Source organism: Spea bombifrons, chromosome 4 (genome assembly GCF_027358695.1).
Source record: "Spea bombifrons isolate aSpeBom1 chromosome 4, aSpeBom1.2.pri, whole genome shotgun sequence".
In the NCBI taxonomy this organism is placed as follows: domain Eukaryota; kingdom Metazoa; phylum Chordata; class Amphibia; order Anura; family Pelobatidae; genus Spea; species Spea bombifrons.
Window position 1 is genome coordinate 39,176,276 of NC_071090.1, and position 19,938 is coordinate 39,196,213.

Sequence of the window (19,938 nt, forward strand, 5' to 3'; positions counted from 1 at the left end):
GGCTTTTTAATGACTCAAATTTTTTTTTTTCAAAGACTATCATTACATACTAAATTGCATCCTATTGGGAGTTAAAATAACATAAGCTATCATAAGCTGTCATTTATCTACCATTTTTACCATTGCCTTAGTAAGATTACTTCAGTTGGATCCTGTGAATGCATATCACCTTCAACCTTGGAGGAAAGATGATATGCTGTTTAAAAGTTTGGAAAGATGCCAGACTGGAAAAATAAATATAAGATGACGTGGTTGTCAATAAACCTGTGAAGGAAAGCCTCCACAGGACAAGATCAAGAGAGGGCATAGTGAGATTGAACACCTTCTAATATGTCCAGTGAGCTATGCATCAATAATTGTCAGAAACCATAAGTCGATAGGGAATGACATAGGGCACACTTATTGGCACAGTTTCCGTTATGGTAAGTTGCTAAAAGTGTCACATAATATAATGTTTTTATGATCACATGGTGTGCTTCATACACGATGCACAACTGTCCCTATAAATGAGCTATTAAAGCTGTTAGTTATAGGTAAAAATAAATACAAAACTGTATTTTATTCTCTGGCTGCAGAGTTGTGGTATTATGCAGTATGCACTAGAACACAATCTAGTATTGAATTCCATCATGCAGAGAGTATTGTAGATTTATTGATACATAACATTACAAATGTACAGAAGCTTAAAGCCAAGGACATGAGCAAAGATTCTGGGGCCCTGCAACAATTGCTCCATGTGCTCCCTGGAAAATCTGCCCTGCTAAAACCCAACTTGGAATACAAATAATCTACACATTTGGGTTAGCAAAATTCTTAGACAATATCAACACGTAAACATATTGCCTCACCATAATTACTGAACTCACTTGCAGTGCTACCAATTCCACAATCACTATGGCAAACGTACTTTATCAAATGGACCAAGAAGTGGACTGTAGCAAAAGTCCGCTTCCAGTGCATGTGTAGTTAGTCGTGTTTTGACATTTGTGTGCTGAAGTGTTTAATATCTTTATAACTAGACAGACGTATAGTGTGTTACATTGGTAAAGTGTATTTGGGAGAAAAACAAATGACAATAAATGGAACAGTCATAAAGCAAGAATATAATGTTTCACTGAATTTTGTTGTAATGCAAACTGGGACCAGATATTGGTCTTTGACTGGTAAGCCAATCTGGGCTTAATCCTTATACCTGGCTCCATCAAGTTTAGAAGTATAGGTAAGGGGTGCAAGACAGATCCAAAATTATACATCATTGGCATAGAAGAGGAATAGAATAGCAATTTGATCTGATATATGAAATGAATACATTTTGGGAAAATATGAAACCTTAGTTATACTTCCTATGCAGAACAAAGCAAGCCAAAAGATGATGTGCCTGAAACCCCAAAAGGTGAGTGGGAGTTTCAAGTCAGAATAGTGTTGTTTGCTTTACCTTCACATCACTGAAGCTATAGAGGTGTTGGATGCATGTCAATACACAGTAGAGGTAGAAGTGCTGTACGCATGTCAATAGAACAAGCATGCAAGCAGCATGATTTGTCTGAGATAAAATAGAGAAAAAATAAGAGGAGTGTAATAAGCCATTTGAAATGTATTGATTTTGGTTGTGACCTCATTCTTAGCCCAGTTTAGATTGATTAAGCTGCACGGGATCCTCTGTCTGTTCCATTTACAGATGATACCCTTGCCAGCCATTCAGTCATTACTCCCTGAAGAGCGCTGATACTGATTTGCAGTATTAGGCAACCTCTCATGCAACATTGGGATGCACAACAACATGTCTTCCTCCATTTTATAAGCTTATTTAAAGCTGACACAAAATATATATACTATGCAGATGTGGCATAATGTGGCCCTTACTCTTGTTCCCTGATGGAGCCTAATAAATCATGTTTACCAGAACAAATCTATGTCCTATTCTTTGGAGGACTTTAATATTGAGGCACTATGAAATAAAGTAGTATGTAACAATTAAAATCCATTTCTACATGAAACATTGCTGAATAAAGGGCATTAAGGAGGCCAACACTGTCTCACTGACACCTGAGGCACTGTTGCGAGAAGACTTACTTTTTTTGCCCCAGATAATTATCTATGTAGATTAAACATAGCCTAAAACATATAAAAAGAAGACAAAAAAGGTTTTGCTTTTGGGGCAACAAAAGTGTTCCAGTTTCCCCTGCTTGGGTCTATACCCTAGGAGAAAGCATTGCATGAGAAAATATGAAGGCTGCAACACTTGGCATGATTTCAGCATTACTTTTGTTTAAATGCTTGACAATTAAAGGTGCTGTCCCACACATTAAATTTTTTTGTATATGATACATAGTTAGACATATGGAACAGCACCTTTAAAGGCAAACATATAGAATATTAGCCTAAACTGATCTTGTAGACATAATCAGTTATCTGATGGTGATTTATGTGAATGGTTTACATTTTGGGAGCATGTGAAAATATGGTTATACTTCCTATGTAGAGGAAACCAAGCCAAAGGTGGAGCAGCCAGAAAAAGCCAAAGGTGAGTGGATGCACTAAGGTAGCATAGTTCTATGCGAGTGTGCCTGCCTTAGAGTAGACGATACAATGGCTTTATTGTTGTATGCATATTAAAAATTCTGTATGATTGAGATCTGGAAGTAGCATAATATAGCAGCATGCCTTCATGGAAATAAAATAAAACAATAAGGAAATAGGATTGCAATCAACTATTTCAAATGTTGTAGCTGCTTCTAACAATCTTGTATGCTCTGACAGTAGTAAATGTTGTTTGGTGTTTTGATGCATGGGAGGAATTTGAATATTCTGTTCTAAATAGCGAACCAACAGGAGCAATCAGTCTTTATTAGAAGTTAAATGTATTTATTACATAAATATAAGTTCTGTTTTTCAAATTCTGTTTATATATTGACATTGTGCAAGTAATTTACTATGGTTAAGGTGATATGTAGGTTAAATAAAAACTAAACATGAATTAACTTTTACTTTTAGATACCAATACATGCTCAAGATTCTATTGACCTGATCACCAAGAAAGTTATATATATATATATATATATATATATATATATAATTAAATATGTACACATACATAAACAGCATGCGCACTATGTCAGTTACTATGTTTAGTAACCTGCACTACAATGGTCTTAATTAATATGTTCTATTGGGACCACAATATAGTGACGTTAACCAAAAAGCGATTCTACAACAGATTTTCATCTCTAATTCCAGGTTTTGCTAGGAAAAAAGACTTAACTGTTCGAGATATGGAGTAGCAAACCTTAATGGATGAATGGCTTATAAATGAAATTCTCTTTTTTACAGGGTTAGCAACAACAGACAATAATTTGTTCGTATATATATTATGTCATGTATGAAACAGCAGTGCTTATAATACTTTTGCAGCATTCCTTGGTATGTAGGTGAAAACGTTGATAAATGGTCTGATTTGTGATGACATTTTGTAGTGGATATGTAACCTGATAGATGCATTTTGTTGGCACCTTCTTATAGGGGCATCCATCAGTGACCTTTGGTTCAGCTTCTTAATACATTCCAGAATATCACTTACAGCCTTCACTTTGACAAGTATATTGGTGACACACTTGTCAGAAAATGTGTTCCTCATTTCAGACGCTCGGTTCAAGGTTAATCTGTTCATATTGCATTGTACCATTAATAGTGCCATAAACATCTTGGGCATGTGAGACATGAAAGTGAAAACATTGGTATGTTCAATATATACCCCAGTAAATGTTGGCTCCCTCTTTAGTCACAATGTAAATGTGTGGAAAAAGACCTGAAGATGATTAAAACGCATCTGTTCATTATCATGGTTAACTGGTTAACTTCCATGGGATTGTGAATATTACCCTACCCACGTGCAATGAAGCAGGTTCTCACGTGAACAGGTTTCATAGCCAATACTTCTAATTAGAAAAAAATGAATGACCCAATTTTCATTAACTGCATTTTGTGGAAGCTGTAAGACTATAAATGGCTTCCTACTAAAACATGATTCAATTTAAAATTTAAAACATTTTTTTTTTTTTTTTTTTATTTCCTCAATACGTTTTTTGCATTTGCATCACGCAAGGTTCCATTTGTTGAGTGCCAGCCTAATCCAACTACACTGTCGAGTCATTTAGTTTAGTTGGCTACAATGAGTGAGATTGCAGAATGGATAAGCTACAATTGTAGAAGCAGTTACCTTTGGCGGAAACCTAACGAACACTAGTTGAATACGCATTTTACACAAAATGATAACAGAGTGAGTAATGTGTTTTAATGTTTAATAGCTCTTTAAGGACAATAGATATAACTGTATTGGTCCAAGTAAATATGGAGTCTTTAATCTTCCGTCTGAAGAATAGACATTGGACATTCCAACAGCTTATGTGAGATCTCCATCTTTTAATTAGCATAGTATGAGGCTTTCACGACTATTCACAGTGATTATTTTATAACAGGGGAACCAGAATGTAATCTTTAGGGATTGTCTGTGTTATAGTCAATGAGAAATACAACTTTGCTTTAAATCTATGCTGAACAGGTCTCCCTTTCTCCTGAACATTTCTCAATTTAATACAGTAGTGACTCTTGTGGTTCCAAGAAGTTCTATGGAAGACAGAAGGTGAAAATTGAAAACATAGAAAACAAAAATGCAGAATAAAGTTTTCTTCTTGTGGAAATATATTTCTGATTGTAGTACTTTTCATTCATTGGTCTCCATACACTAATGTTTCTCAATACATTGGCCCATTTAAATACTCATCCTCTCCAAAGCCTCAATGATTAGATTAATAGAGTATCTCTGACTGATATGCAACCACTGAGCTACCTCTGTTGCAAGTTATTTTTGCAGCTGTTGTATTTGTGACATTGCAATATCAGCAAGAAGTGATGAAATACAGCGGGCCATATTTATAAAGAGGCATTTCAAGTTTTAAATGAGAAGCTATATTTAGGAACCGAAGGAATGTGTTTGTTGTCTTGCTATTTGTTTATAGAGCACCAGCAAATTCCAAAGCACTATTACAACAGTGGGGCACTGAAAGCTATTATGGGAATTGAATATTAAATATGGCTTTTGTTTTTTACACCATTATCTCCAAACCTAGCCAGTCTACTGCTAATTAATATTTATAAATGATTTTGTTCATTATTCCTAAACACCTAAGGTTTAATTGAAATGTAACATTATTGATCCAGTTTATTATTATTATTATTATTATTATTATTATTATTATTATGCTATTCTAGGTGCACTGATTTTGAGTCTTTCATTTTCTTTAGAACATCAAGAGCAGTTCCAGCCCAAAACTCCACTCCTCAGTTTCTGTATTTCACATTTTACCCATTTCATTTCTGTAAAAAAACAATATTCCAGATTCATTGTCAAGTATCTCCACTATTCCTTTGTCTGACCAATAAGCAGTGGCAATTCTTAAAACACAAGTTGTCAATTGCCTTAAATGTATTTCAGTATTAGATAGATTATACACATACGGATATCTGGTATGTTTTATGAAATAAGTATGAGTTCTGTGTGCTGTTAACGTGTAACATAATCATTCATTGTGTGTGTGGTACACGTTTTACTTGCAGACATGGAAGACAGTGATGTGACATCCTCTTCAGAAGGTCAGATGTGTGGTTGACCTTAACTTCAATGTGCTTCATTCCCACATGCTGTTGTGAACAATCCTAACATATCCAGTCTTTCCGAAAGCCGTCCATATTTCCATTTTAATATTGTGTCTTCATTTCCCTCTTATTTTACCACTGGAGTTCTCATTTTAGCTACTGAAAACACAAAGCTTTTCCTCCATATGTTTGAAGCTTATTTTGAGTGTTCCAGGCTGCTCTCTCCACAACATTTTCTTTTGCAGGGTTGACTTATGTTTACACTTTGTATCTATCTATCTATTGCACAGGGTACACACCGCAATTCATTTTATTTAGTTTCCAGATTTTCATTTATATGTTATTTTTGCAGATGAAGATGAATCTTCTTCAGTTAGTACTCCTCCTCCAGGTACTTTTCATTCACTTTTCATCCCTTTTCCCTCAACTACTGTATATTTACTTATCATGCAATAAAAAAACAAGTCTATAAGTCTAACCCCTGAATTGACCTAAGAATACAAATGCAGTGATAAGCGAATAGCCAAGATGCAGTCATCTCAGAGGTCTTTTATACTGTAAGCATTAGCTTTAAGACTATTATAGGTATAGAAAGCATGTGGAATGGATAAAATCAATCCCAAAAATTGGTATTATGAACTGCTGGCTGCAATCACATTCCACAACCAATAACGTTTCCACGGTGTTTAAAGGTTTGCAGAACTAAAATACTCATTTATTATATAAGACTCATCTATATTATTGCAATCACATATTTTTTCAGATGAAAATGCTCGATCTATGGATAGGAAAGGTTCTGGTAAGTAATCATTCACTGGCCACATACTTAAACATGCATTCTATTTTCTACCGGATCAGAAACTAGGTATAACGTTTTGCATGGGCAGGGCAAGTAATCGACCCACGTTAGGAAACATCTTTGACAGCCTAACAAGCATGTGTCCAATACATGTCAAAAGCAGGGTTTCCTTTTTTCTGCTTCCATTTGGTCCACAGGCTGGAAAGCAATTGGTTTGCAGATGAAATTTGACTTATTCTATCCCTGAGAGTATTGATTAATTCTAATTCAGCCATTACTTTTTTTTTTAATAATCAATATATTTGTTACCAATTATTGTTCAATGTATCCAACATATCCTATGATCTACTGTACGCTAGACATTGGGGGCATCAGGAGCGGATCCATCATTCATTGGTTATGGCAAACTAAGAGAACTATTAAGTAAATTATGGACGAATGTCTTCATTATAATTGGTCCATGCTGGATGTAATCAGTTTTCAAAAACATAATTGTTTTTTTCACAGGTTTTCCTAAAAATGAGTGGGCATCATCAGTAAAATAACTTTTGTGCCACTGTTTCAGAAATTAAGAAAGTGATAATGACAATACACAGTTTGACGGTTTTGCTTTAGTTGAAAATAACATTTTTCTTTCCCTGTTGCTTTATTGCTTTCTATAGTCTACATATACACATAAACTGAATTCCAAGGAAGACACGAGCCGTACAGCATGCAGATGTTTTATTTACAACATATTCTAGCTGATATCTTTTCTTCATATTTCTTTATTACTAATTGGAATGGAAACCAACTAATCCAGAATGAAGTGAAGTACCGGAAAAAGTTGTATTTATCATATATTACATTGAACGTCACATCTTCTTTTCTCAGCCTCAAACAACTACTACTGTATATGGCAGTTGGAAAAGAAATCAACAAGGATGCTAAGCTGATTTGTCAGTTTTATACAAATTAGTATTTGTAGAAATATTTGTATAAATCACAGTTTGAAGCGCTAGATACTCACCATCTCTATTTGATCATGAAGAGATGATGAGTATAATAAACCCACATAATCTAAAGCATGTCTAAAGCATGTGCTAATAAATGTTTTTGTCTTTTTATCTTGGAGTTGGACAACAAGAAGCAGACAAGGATAGTTCTCAGATATCTACATTATTTATTGAGAAACCTACCAGTGGATCGGTTAATGTGGGTAAGTTTTAAAGACTGAAAGTAAAATATATAGATTGATCACTTTAGATATCCAGGGTTTTTTTTAAAGTCATTATGTGAGCTCTTGCCACTGCATTATACTGTACTAATGCAAGTTTCCTCACTCTTAGTCTTCATGCATGTATGAAGAAGTGGGGATGTTGCTCCGGGAAAAACAAATAGACACAAACACACCACAGACCACTTACCCAAATAATACACAGACAACTGTATATGGATGTAAACAGGCCACAGCTTTATTACCAAAAACAAACCATACTGTGTTAGCCTATGTTAAGAGAAAACACACTTATAACAAACATTAAACATAAATAATTTTTACTGACAACCTCAAAAACTAACACAGTACTGATGATTAATTCCGTCCCTGCCGGCCCAACTTCCATTCTTGCAACCACCGAGGTACTCACCTCCCCCCTCGTCCAATACAATAAACAGCCCATGTGCTGCCATCTACCAGTGCTTACCACCAGCCGACCATAAGCTCAGTGGGCACGACCAAGGTCATTGACCTTACCACAAGAGGTTAGGGGAGGATTGAGACCCGCCTTCCGTCCTTAACACCACCTTCGATAACTACCATCAACAACTCCTGACCGACAAGGACACGCCACCCGCCTGCTGTGACAAAGAAAAGAAAGTTAGAACATGGTACTAACAGAAGAAAACAAAGGGAGGGAGGGAGGGAAGTGATAGCTAGCCGGTTATCAAACTGGCAATGACCCAGGTCACCCAAAGGTCACCCTATATCACCTCTGACTGCCCACCCCCACGCCATGCACCCACCAATCACTGCGCACCCACCCATACTCATACATGTGCCCTGTACATTAAGCTAGCTAAGGTTTCAGAACAAAAACATAGCAGTAGTACAAAATTAGCTTCCTTGTGCATAATGATTTTATATAAAAATTCTTGTTTATTGTGACATTGTAGAAATGTCAAAATCCCTAAGGTGGCATGATTCTGTACCTTTTATTATTTATTCTTAATCATTTATTTTCTAAAAGGGGGAGATATTAAGTTTATTGCAAAGGTGGAGGCGAAAGATCTTCTTCGCAAACCTGTTGTTAAATGGTTGAAAGGAAAATGGATGGATCTGGCAAGTAAAGCTGGAAAACATCTCCAGCTAAAGGACACATTTGACAGAATTAATAAGGTAGGTCATCAATTTTATGGCTGCATATCCCACATTGTATAATAATTTAACTTATACTCAATCACTATAGGTTTTTTGTCAGGCTAAAGTTGAATAAGTGTGGAAAATAATCATCAACCTTAATGAACATCTAGATGCCAACCCATTTATTCCCATTGAATCAGAAATAATATTAGAGGGGTTTATTCACTAAAAAAGCGGAGAGCTTGCAGATGATTTGTGGTTTCAAGTCCCTATATTCTCAATGCATAAAAGGGGACCGTCCTTGGCCATCTGCTTCATGAAGGCTTGCATTATGCATAGTTCAATCATTTAGGTGAGTTTTGTTTATTTAAATTTGCTTTATAGTGTTTATGCGTTTATACGTTAGTCAGCGAGATGAAACTGCAAGTCTCCAGCCAGCAAATTCTTTCCAATCCCCTCTATAGTGAATGAACTCTAGTGTAATATGAACTAACATTCCTTTCTGATTCATTATGTTCATATTCATTCAATATTGATACAATACATAGATAGATAGATAGATAGATAGATAGATAGATAGATAGATAGATAGATAGATAGATAGATAGATAGATGTTTCCACATGTATAAGTTATACACCTACAATATGTTTGCATTATTGATATTGATATTTTGGATAAACTTTCAGATTTACACCTTTGAAATGCAAATCATAAAAGCAAAGGAAAACTATGCCGGAAACTACAGATGTGAAGCGACATATAAAGATAAATTTGACAGCTGCTCTTTTGACCTCGAAGTTACTGGTAAGAGCTGCTTAGGCCAGCCTGCAATTTTTGGTTAAGAGGGCTAGAAGGTTTAAAAAAAAACTAGTTTTACAGATTTAACTCTGCCTTCATTTGCTTTTGACCAGTACAACATATTTGCTTATGGTTGACTTATCTAAAGCTCTACTTAATTTAATGTGTCATGGAAAAAGTAGTTCATAAGTGTTAACCGTTATATATTTGTCTGGGGTCTATAAAATGTTGAAAATTACAATGAAAAAGTTGAATGAAGTCAGCCACAACGCAGCACTGTAACAATTCTCGCTTCAGGTGAAGTATAAATGCATTACTTTACTACCACATAAATATTAGGCCAGCATGATTAGCTCAAGAGGACCTCCTAACGTGTTACGTACTGTACACTGCTTCATCAGAGGAGGTAACATTTGGGCGTGTCAGGCTGACCTGATTTTTATGTGATATGAATAATAGGTATGTTTTTATTCTTCACTCTAGCTGCTTTAATCAGTTATTGTTCTAAAATATAGTTATATGCAAATGTTGACCATATAGTGTTCTAGTTCTTTTGCATGTTGTAATCCTAAAATTTAAAAATGTTACCATTTGGTGGAAAATAAACTCCTTTGTGAACTTTTTGGGGTTTTCATGGCTTGGTAATTATAGAACGTGGTGTTGCTTTTCATTGACTAGACTGTCTCTTTGTTTCATGTACAGCTGCTCCAGATGCTTCACATGCTCTTGACATCCGATCTGCTTTCAAGAGAAGGTAATCTCAAGGATTGTGTTGTTGTTATGCTGCAGAAACTGCCATCACTAGTTATTTTTGTGTCCTCAATAAGTCAAAAATTTGCCGATGGGTGGTCAAGTCATCACCCAAGATTCATATACCTTTTGTAAATTACCCAGGCCTGGACTGGCCATCTTGCTAACTGGGTAAATGCCCAGTGGACCAGTAGCCTATGGTTCCATTCACTTAACTTTACTGCCGTTGCTGCCGGCTAGATTTATGCAGCTCTGTGCTATGAGAGTACAAAAGCCCATGGTACCGCTGCACACATACAGCCAGCAACCTCATGTACATCATTTACTTAAAGTGTCAGGGCTGATTTTCTTCCTCGGACCATCACTGATATTACCCAATATTCTTTATTAATTCACTTTATTCACATGAGCATATCAATGCATTCTTCATTCATGTGATGCAAAGAAGGTTCATTTCAACCCCCATTATATATTTGAATAAGGTGTAGGTAATTAGCATAATCTCAAACTATCATGATTCTTACTCAGGAGAATGTGAGGGAGAAACAAGCTCCAAGTTGCTTGCTACCAATTACATGTATTAAATGATCTTATTATGCTTGGACTTCATATGCCGGTTTGGACCATGACTTAATGTCAATGGATAATTTGATATTCTCTGTTTCACTTTCCTGGCAATCTACCAAAAGTGTTTTACGTTACCATATCCCACACTAAGGATAATGACAGGTAGTATATTTTAAATTTAACACAAATCTTTGTTTCATTCTGCAATACCATATACACTTTTACAAAAACCTGTTTTGTGTTTCTTTGCTTTTTTTTTAATATTGTGTTGCAGACAGCACAATTGAAAAAAAAAGAAAGAAAAAAACAGCTTTTGTAAAATGTAAACTTATGTTTCAGTCTGCATCACTTTTGTATGGCATGTAAACAAAAATATTATCACATGCAACAATACCTGCAAAAAATGTTCACAAGTTAAAACACAGATTTTCTTGTGAAAAGAAAAATGGTATGTTGATGTGATCTTTTACTTGAGTGTTATAGTCTGTGTTTTGGAAGATTGGAGTGGAGTTTATATACTTAACAAAGATTTGATCTCTTTATGTTAATGACAGCGGTGAAGGACAAGAAGATGCAGGAGAACTTGACTTTAGTGGTCTCCTGAAACGTAGGTGAGAAATCAAGTCATGATGTAAGCGGTAAAAAACTAAATCCATCTATATTATATCAGAATTCTTCCACCCAAAGCCTCGCAATCATCTTTTTGCCATGCCCCTTTAACTGTTTTTACTTATTAAATATTATTTTCATCCATATAACAACATCTTATAAAATGATCTTTTTTTTTGCATGGCTGTCTATTTGCATTATGCTTGTAAAATGCATTGGCGCATATATGTATTAACACAAAGCCTGTGTATGATTTGTATGATAACAATTATTACATCTGCATTGAAAAATCTGAAAAGTAATTTACCATACCGAATATTTTCAAATAAGTAGTCTGTTATCGGTCAACAGAAGACATAGATCATACATGCATGTCTGTCTAATGTACTTCCTGATTCTTACATTTCAGGCAAGTGGCTATTGCAGCTAGTTTACATAATATACCCATTATGTTCAATGTTCCAGTTATACAAAGGAACATTAATCACTAAATATATGTTTGTTGGTCTACAATATGATTGCATTTATTCTTATTTGCAAACAATAACACCTGCCTGTCTGGGTAACCAAAATAAAAGACAAATATAACTACTGTTTAAGTGCAAAGACTGTGTCTTAAAAACTTGCCAACAAAGCAATCATTACACTTATTATAGTGTGAAAATGTGTAAAAAGTTATACTAGATACGTTTGGAAAGCTCCAAATGATTGTGTGTCTTCGGACAATGATTGATGGCCTCTTTAAGGGCTATAGCCTCATTTTTTGCTGCTTGGACAGCTATATTCAGCACAAGGAGCATTTTTATAGGTTTTTTTATTATGTTTATGTATGCACTTTTAATCAGATCTTGGAAATTAGCTGTATTTAGCTGTATACCAGTATTTCCGTTTCAGAATAATGTACTATAAAACATGCAACAGAATGTCATATTTACTGCCTCTATAAACGATTTACTAATTTGTTCTGTTTCATAAATTTTCCAGATGCCAAACCATTCTGTTCACTGAGGAGTTTCTTCTCTCAGGGCTTAACTGATTTCATATTTTAAAATTATTAACCGGCACAGACACAATCCCACCTTGAGGATACATTGGAGCATGCTTATATCATATATTAATTACCAAGTTGAGATTTTAGAAATGTTCTAAGCAATGGCCATGTTTTTGTTTTCCAAACCCCTTTAACGAGTTCTCCATGTCCTGGGCAAAGGCTTAAGCCATTTAGGACCAATGACGTACCTGTTCGCTTCAATGTCGGTGCAATTGTCACAGCCACCACGATTGTCCCTAATTTTTTTTTTATTGTTTCGTTTATATTGTGAAGTAAGTGTTGTGGGGGTTAGTTGGGAATTAGTTAGATAGGGTTAGGGCCAGGCTTAGAGTTTGGTGGGGGTTATACAAATAAAAAAGTAATAATAAAAACATGAGAAACCTAAAGTAAATGAAAATTATATAGGAATATAGGGTGGTTTAAAAATCAGAGCAAGTTAACAAATATATTTTAGGCATTCTTTCCCATTTATACTAGCTGTGTATAATTTATATACATGTAAACTGTGAATAAATGTTTTTTCATATTTTTTGGTTTTTAATTTTATTCACAAAAAATAAGATCTTACATGTATGGACATAGCTTAGTAAAAAGCCACTAATATTACACTAAATGAGAAAGAAGGAAATAACGATTGAAGAAATAGTAAAATAACGACAATTGTTAGGGTCATGTAAACGTAAACTAGCCATTGTCCTTAAACTGAAGGTCGGGTCATAGTCCACTTACTGCTATCAGATTGGACCCTGTCTCTCTGAGCATTCCAGTTCCCAGTTTTGACCCCACACAAACACAGTGAGCTGCTGTAGGTTGGTGCCTTTCATATGATAAACATGGTGTTGTTGACAAGTAAGAAAGATTGAAGGAAATCCGTAAAAGACAGTCTACATTGTCCATTGCGGTAGTAAGTCCTTAGGGTGTAGGAGGACACCTGTGTGCATTTGAAATGTAGGGGAATCTCGCATATAAGAATGGAGAAAGGGAAGAAAGTAAAAAAAATAATGCTGGCACATCATTTTTAAGGCATAAATATTTGCAAGTATTGTTATAATCATCAACAATGTTCAAATAATATTTGTTAATGTTACCTGTAAACGGAGCATAACAAACATACAAAGCACAAGAAGAGAATTTGGAAGACATTTTATTACTTGCCCTCAGAGTGATTCTCCTTTTCGTTAAAGTTGGTAATGTTGAAATAACGTTCATGGCAACTTTTGTGCCATTTCTGAATCATGAGGAGTTCTGTATCAGAGGGATTAGTATTCTTGCCAAAAAAGTGTCTGTTTTGAATGACAAAATATGTTATTTTATAATTCAACTGTAATATCTGTTTAGCTTTTAGTGCATCCTACTAATTGTTGTTTTTTTTTTACAAGTGGAACCAGTTTTTAATGTACTTTACACATTATTTTCCCTCCTGATATTAGAGAGGTCAAACCTGAAGAAGGTCCAGAGATAGACGTGTGGGAGATCCTTAAGAGCGCCAGCCCAAATGAGTATGAGAAGATAGCATTTCAATATGGGATCACTGACCTCAGGGGTATGCTAAAGAGACTAAAACGCATGCGAAGGGAAGAAAAGAAGAGTGAAGGTATAGTAAATATGGACAAGATAGTAGCTTTTACAAGAATTACCTAATAATGTTTGCAATTATTGGATATGATTCAGTGACAAATATAAGGTAGCAGTAGGTGCTGATTAACAAAAGTTGTTGACTTTGTTAAGTTTTTATATTTCAATCTTGCCTTGCTTGAAGGATGGAAGTTCAAATATGGAGGTTTATATAATTGTAAAAATATTTAATGTTTTGAAATAAGAATGAGTCATTTATAGTTTGTGAAGGCGGTACAGAAGTATCATATAAAATAGTTTCCCAATCTGAAATACATATCTGACTGGCAAAGCGTTTGATTAATTTTTGTGTCCAAAGCATTTTCAAAAAAACTGGATCCGGCTTATCAAATTGACAAAGGAGGACGTGTGAAGTTTGTGGTTGAACTTGCAGATCCAACAGTTGAACTAAAATGGTACAAAAACGGTCAGGAGATCCGTCCCAGTACAAAGTAAGTAAAATCATTTACAAAAATATATACCAAAAAATCATAATTTGGGTATATTCATAAAGCTTCAAGTTAGGTCAAGCTAGCAGTCAAGTCATGTTTCTCAGACCAGTTCATCTGACTTGGCTGAACATGAGGAATTTGTCTATTATTAAGTGTATTAAGAGTATTACTCAGATGCCAACTCAACGACAATCCAATTGTGGCTTAAGCTAGTATAAGAAGCATAACAGCTTGTCAATTCAAGTTCAACTTTAGTTAAGTTGAAAAGGGTATCCAACCTTACAAACCAATTTGACTCATCAGGGGAAGGTGAATTGAGCCAGAACTCAATCATCAACAATGCACATTTGCATGACAAATTCGATAGCACAAATTAACTTTTTATATGTATGTTATTTTCATAAATACAAATATAGGAGCTACTGCTAATCTGGCTTAGTGCTGTTGAGTGGTTTCCAGCTGAATCACTGGAGCCACCTTCGTGACTTTAATAACATCTCAAACCTTCGCGTGTTGCTTGTTTCTGACCGTGTTTCCTCAGCAATCACAGACCCCTTTTTAATTGTAAGCCATAACTGATGTTAAATATTTGTCTTGGTCAGGTCTCATTGGCAAACCTATGAATTTATATATCACAGGGTCAGGGTCCTAAAAGCTGACAACTACATAAATATTGCTACGTTCCATTTCCTTATAGACAGTTTCTTTATTTTTGTTTGCATGGTTGTTTCCTACCACCAAGAATTGTAATAATTTCTTTCTAATTTATTTTCGAAACAGGTATATATTTGAGCATAAAGGTAACCAGAGGATATTGTTTATTAATAACTGCACATTAGCAGATGATGCTGCCTACCAAGTGTGTGCGGGAGATGAAAAGTGTTCAACAGAGTTGTTTGTAAGGGGTATGTATATTTCTGATTTTAATAAATAGACAATCATTAAAGGCAATGCTTACTATGTATAGATGATGCAATGGGTAACACAAACAGATTGACTTAAATTGCTTTTTATGTGTCGGATTTATCAGACTCACGGGTAACTAAAAAGGTCTGGAAACATTTTAGATGGTGCTTCTTTAAGAAGCGGTTCAACTCATTTTGGATATATTTTAAAGGGACTTAATCAGGATATTGATTCAGGATGCAGAATATAAAATGAATTGTACTAGATAAATTCCAAGGGAGTGAGTGGATCAAGAGAAAGTACATTTTCTGTTTATACTGAGCCCCATTTATATGATCATGACTTCTGACTTCTAAATAATTGTACATGGTGATAATGTGTATGTGTTTCATATACTGCATACAGTATATATATATATATATATATATATATATATATACACACACATATATATACACACATATATATATATATATATATATAATGTAAGCAGTGCCACTGGCCCTTTAATCTGCTAACCTGAATTCTTGTCACCCTGTGGTTAAACTACTTCTTTGCCACTTGCCTCTAGACACAATAACATTGCTGCCCAACTTTGGAGAATGTAGTTTAGCTTACTATACCTTGGACATGATCAACATCAGTTCTTTCCCAAAATGTTTATGCCACTTCAAGCAATTACTATGTATTTAAAGTATTTTGTTCTTGCCACAGAACCACCTATATTGGTCACAAAGGAACTTGAAAATATTAGTACATATTGTGGAGAAAGGGTGGAACTTGAGTGTGAAGTTTCTGAAGTAGATGCAAATGTGAAGTGGTAAGTTATTTACCTCTTTCAAAATCAGGTTATACAAGAACATTTTCCCCCGAGAATTAATGAAATATCCGCCTCCGTTGGCAATAGAATTCCACAGCATGTGCATACACATACGTGTTACTAATGTCCTGTATGTTTACTACAGCCACACACAAGGAGCAATAATCATGTCATATGTAAATGTGTCTGTCCTGTGACAATAAACCATTACCCTCACTCATACATGTGTCTCTTCGCTAGGTTTAAGAATGGTGTAGAAATTACAAATGAGCCCAGATCACGGTACCGGCTGAAGGTGGATGGTAAAAAGCATACACTGATTATGGATGAAGCAGACAGAGGGGATTCTGCTACCTACTCAGTAATGACCACAGGAGGACAATCAGCAGCACAGCTACAGGTTGACTGTAAGAGCTTTTCGTATGTTCTTCTGCAAATATTATACATGTATGTGTGACAGACAGTTACGTCAATGTGTACTTTTTACAATGCACAGTGGGGTTTACTACTCATTTCTTAGAGGCAGGCAAAAAAGAAATACTGCAATTCAAATAACATATCTGACTAATCGAAAACGTGTAAGAATAAGTTGAACTTTATCTCCCGTTTAATATATAGAGGGATTTTAACATGATGATATGTGCTGATGATATATTGAATATTTCTGTGCTTATATTTAAGTGCGACCACTAAAGATTTTACAGCCACTGACTGACATGACTGTAAACCTTGGCAAGGAAATCAATCTGAAGTGTGAAATCTCTGAGAATGTGCCAGGAAGATGGTATAGAAATGGACAGCTCATTCATGGAAATGACCGTGTACAGATATTTCATAAAGGAAGGTGAGCAATTAGTTCAAGGAGAGAGGTTTCCAATTTACTATCTGATAACAAACAGGTTAGCAAGTACCAGATAATCCTACAAACAGCTAAGGCTCACCTACCACAACAATGGCACCTAACACAAAGGCTCACCTACCCAACCATGGCACCGTTTACATTAGCATTGGTTGGAGGTGGTTGAAGATAACTCTTGTAGCAGGGCATGATAAATTCACTAGCCTTAGTAATTCGCTCACCCGTAGTAGGGGTCGCTGGATTGTGAAGAAGCCTGTATCTCTGGCCAGCTCTGTAGTAACGTGCTGGTGGGTTTATGCGATTACTTAGCAGCATTGAAGGGTGTAGTTTCCCTACATTTGTTGTAAGGGGATAAAGGGGTTTATTCACTAAAGGGAGAGTTAGCTATATTAGTTACCTCACTTCATTATTCATTCTGAACGACCAGCACTTGCACATTTCTCCAACAAGAAGCTTGAGCTGATCCTGCATAATTAAATGGGTGAAGAAATCTCAGTAATTCAACTGTACATGTTACAGTGCTAGACAAGCTCTTCCTGTAGCAGGATCTCACTGGGGTTCAAACTGCATGATGTGTAATGAAGTAAAGGAGTAGACCCTCCAAATCTCCAGAAAACTTTCCTGACAAATCTATTTAAAGTAAATAGACCCAAGAGTAGTATTTGAGTAGAATAGGTGCAGTTGATTTTGCAGTAAACCAAGGTGACCAGTATAACTTTGTAACCAGTCCTGTATGTACCTTTGGGGCTGCCCTTGGCCAGACCTCAGTTCACCCCCAGTCCCCACGTCCATGGTTGGTGTCTCTGATACAATTTAAGAAGCAGAGGGCCAGGATATGAGGCCATAGCTTGTCTCTCTGTATCACGCATCACCTCTTCTATCTATAGAGGGTGTGCTAAGCCAGCATAGTGTCCATAGAGTAAATACGCTGGTTGTAACCAGCCTATGGCTGCAGCGCGACCGGTGGGTTTGATCGCATGGGAGGGAGATCTGTCCCCTTGTTTTATATCAAGGGGACTGGCTGCCGCCCTAGGCTTGGGCCTAGTGGGCCTAGGCCGGGATCCGTCACTGCTCGGTATGCTCCACCACCATCTCACAGGATGCTAAGCAATCAACTTTTGAAGTCACGGGCTAAAAGTGGTAGTCCCCAAACATGTTGCATGATAACTTCTAAATATAAATTCATTTGTATTATTCAAATAAATACATGAATTGCATACTTGATTTGAAATGTATGTTAAGTTGTGTATGTATTATGCATTCATGCTTATATACAGGGTTAATAATGTGTATTACCATATTTCTTGTCCCATAGGAACCACAGATTGGTTATACAGAATGCATTAGTTGAAGATGAAGGCGAATATGCTTTTGTTCCAGATCTATACCTAACAAATATTCCTTGCAACATCCATGTCATTGGTATGTATTTAAGATATTGTAGTGAATTATTGTATTTTTATAATGGAGCTGTCTGCTGGTCAGAATGCCACAATAATAATTTCTTGTCACTTAGAGATCCTTACTGTAGACATAAATTATTTAGCACATACAAATTAAATGGCAGACTTGTGTTCTTGACAGCCCTACTAAGAAGTGAGAAAAAAACAAACCAAAGGTTGAAACTGCAGCTTTGCAGCTGCCATCCCCCTCTTTGCTCTAATGATGCTTGCCACTAGTGGCAGGATAGTGCGCCCATTAAAATCATTTCCCCAAGTCAGTATTCAAGCTGACTGGCGGTAAGTATATCATGTGCATGGAGATGTGTTCGGCTGATGTATTTGGTTCATCTCCTGCAAGGAAATAGCTCTGTGGCAGGGGAAGGTGCAAATGCATATGGGGGTGGGAGTTTACCTGGAAGGGACACGCCAGGATTTAGGGACCTTGTGTGTTTTCCACTCACTGCCTTGCTGACTTTTCCATTGACAATTAGCCCTAACTGCAGTCTTCATGCAAGTCTGTCCATACAGCTAGTGGTTGATATGTCAGTTCAATAAAATTTCATGAGTTTTAGGTCAACTGAAGAGTCAACTTGACTTTGCTAAGTCAGAGACCTTTTTAAGTTGACTGCCAGCTTGACTGGTAACTTTCTGTAAACAGATGAGTTACTGTGCTTTTCATAGCACCTTGCTATGAGTACAACTGAGTTGAAACTGGCATTTGACGAGTTGCTCAATTCCAGCCTTCTCAGTTGAGCTGGCTAGATCAACTCTCCTTGACTTCTCCTTGAATTGGAAAGAAGAGCTAAGGGTAAGTAGAAAAAGTAGACCAAAAGGCTAGTGTGGTAGTGAGAGGCATAATAAAAGTCAGACATTAAAAGTATATACGTGAAAATTTGAAGTACAGGGGGTTTTTATCATTTCAACTTTTAGTAAGCAAAGCAAACTCAGTAACTTGTATTTTTACTTTACAGATCCTCCAAGGATCCACTTTGATTCCCTTAATTATCCTGATAATACTGTGGTAGTTGTAGCAGGGACAAAGCTGCGACTTGAGGTTCCTGTTACCGGAGAGCCAGCTCCAAAAATTATATGGAGTAGAGGAGATAAGGTACATTTCAAAGAACAAGCTAATGTCCCTGTACCTTTTTGTCATACCGTATGTACATATCTAAAAACTGATGTCATACCGTTATTAAGTCGCATAGCCTTTTTAGTGTTAAAACTAATCCATTATCTGCATTTAAATTTTACCCATAAAGGGTTGTATAGGCTATGC

The 19,938-nt window shown here is 36.0% G+C and overlaps 1 protein-coding gene across 8 annotated transcripts in view; it reads left to right on the forward strand.

Annotated features, from left to right (window-relative positions):
- Nucleotides 1-19,938, forward strand: part of MYBPC1 (myosin binding protein C1) — a 51,273-nt gene that overhangs the window by 12,375 nt on the left and 18,960 nt on the right. For 5 of the 8 annotated variants that reach the window (XM_053465038.1, XM_053465039.1, XM_053465044.1 and 2 more), the window contains exons 4-20: nucleotides 1,352-1,393; nucleotides 2,483-2,524; nucleotides 6,005-6,043; nucleotides 6,416-6,451; nucleotides 7,566-7,649; nucleotides 8,680-8,828; nucleotides 9,481-9,598; nucleotides 10,295-10,346; nucleotides 11,464-11,520; nucleotides 14,000-14,163; nucleotides 14,503-14,635; nucleotides 15,416-15,540; nucleotides 16,256-16,361; nucleotides 16,602-16,768; nucleotides 17,043-17,205; nucleotides 18,536-18,642; nucleotides 19,634-19,770. In XM_053465038.1, coding sequence (XP_053321013.1) covers nucleotides 1,352-1,393; nucleotides 2,483-2,524; nucleotides 6,005-6,043; nucleotides 6,416-6,451; nucleotides 7,566-7,649; nucleotides 8,680-8,828; nucleotides 9,481-9,598; nucleotides 10,295-10,346; nucleotides 11,464-11,520; nucleotides 14,000-14,163; nucleotides 14,503-14,635; nucleotides 15,416-15,540; nucleotides 16,256-16,361; nucleotides 16,602-16,768; nucleotides 17,043-17,205; nucleotides 18,536-18,642; nucleotides 19,634-19,770 — 1,721 coding nt within the window. The remainder of the gene's footprint in view (nucleotides 1-1,351; nucleotides 1,394-2,482; nucleotides 2,525-6,004; nucleotides 6,044-6,415; nucleotides 6,452-7,565; nucleotides 7,650-8,679; nucleotides 8,829-9,480; nucleotides 9,599-10,294; nucleotides 10,347-11,463; nucleotides 11,521-13,999; nucleotides 14,164-14,502; nucleotides 14,636-15,415; nucleotides 15,541-16,255; nucleotides 16,362-16,601; nucleotides 16,769-17,042; nucleotides 17,206-18,535; nucleotides 18,643-19,633; nucleotides 19,771-19,938) is intronic. The other 3 variants (XM_053465040.1, XM_053465041.1, XM_053465043.1) reach the window with 3 other exon arrangements.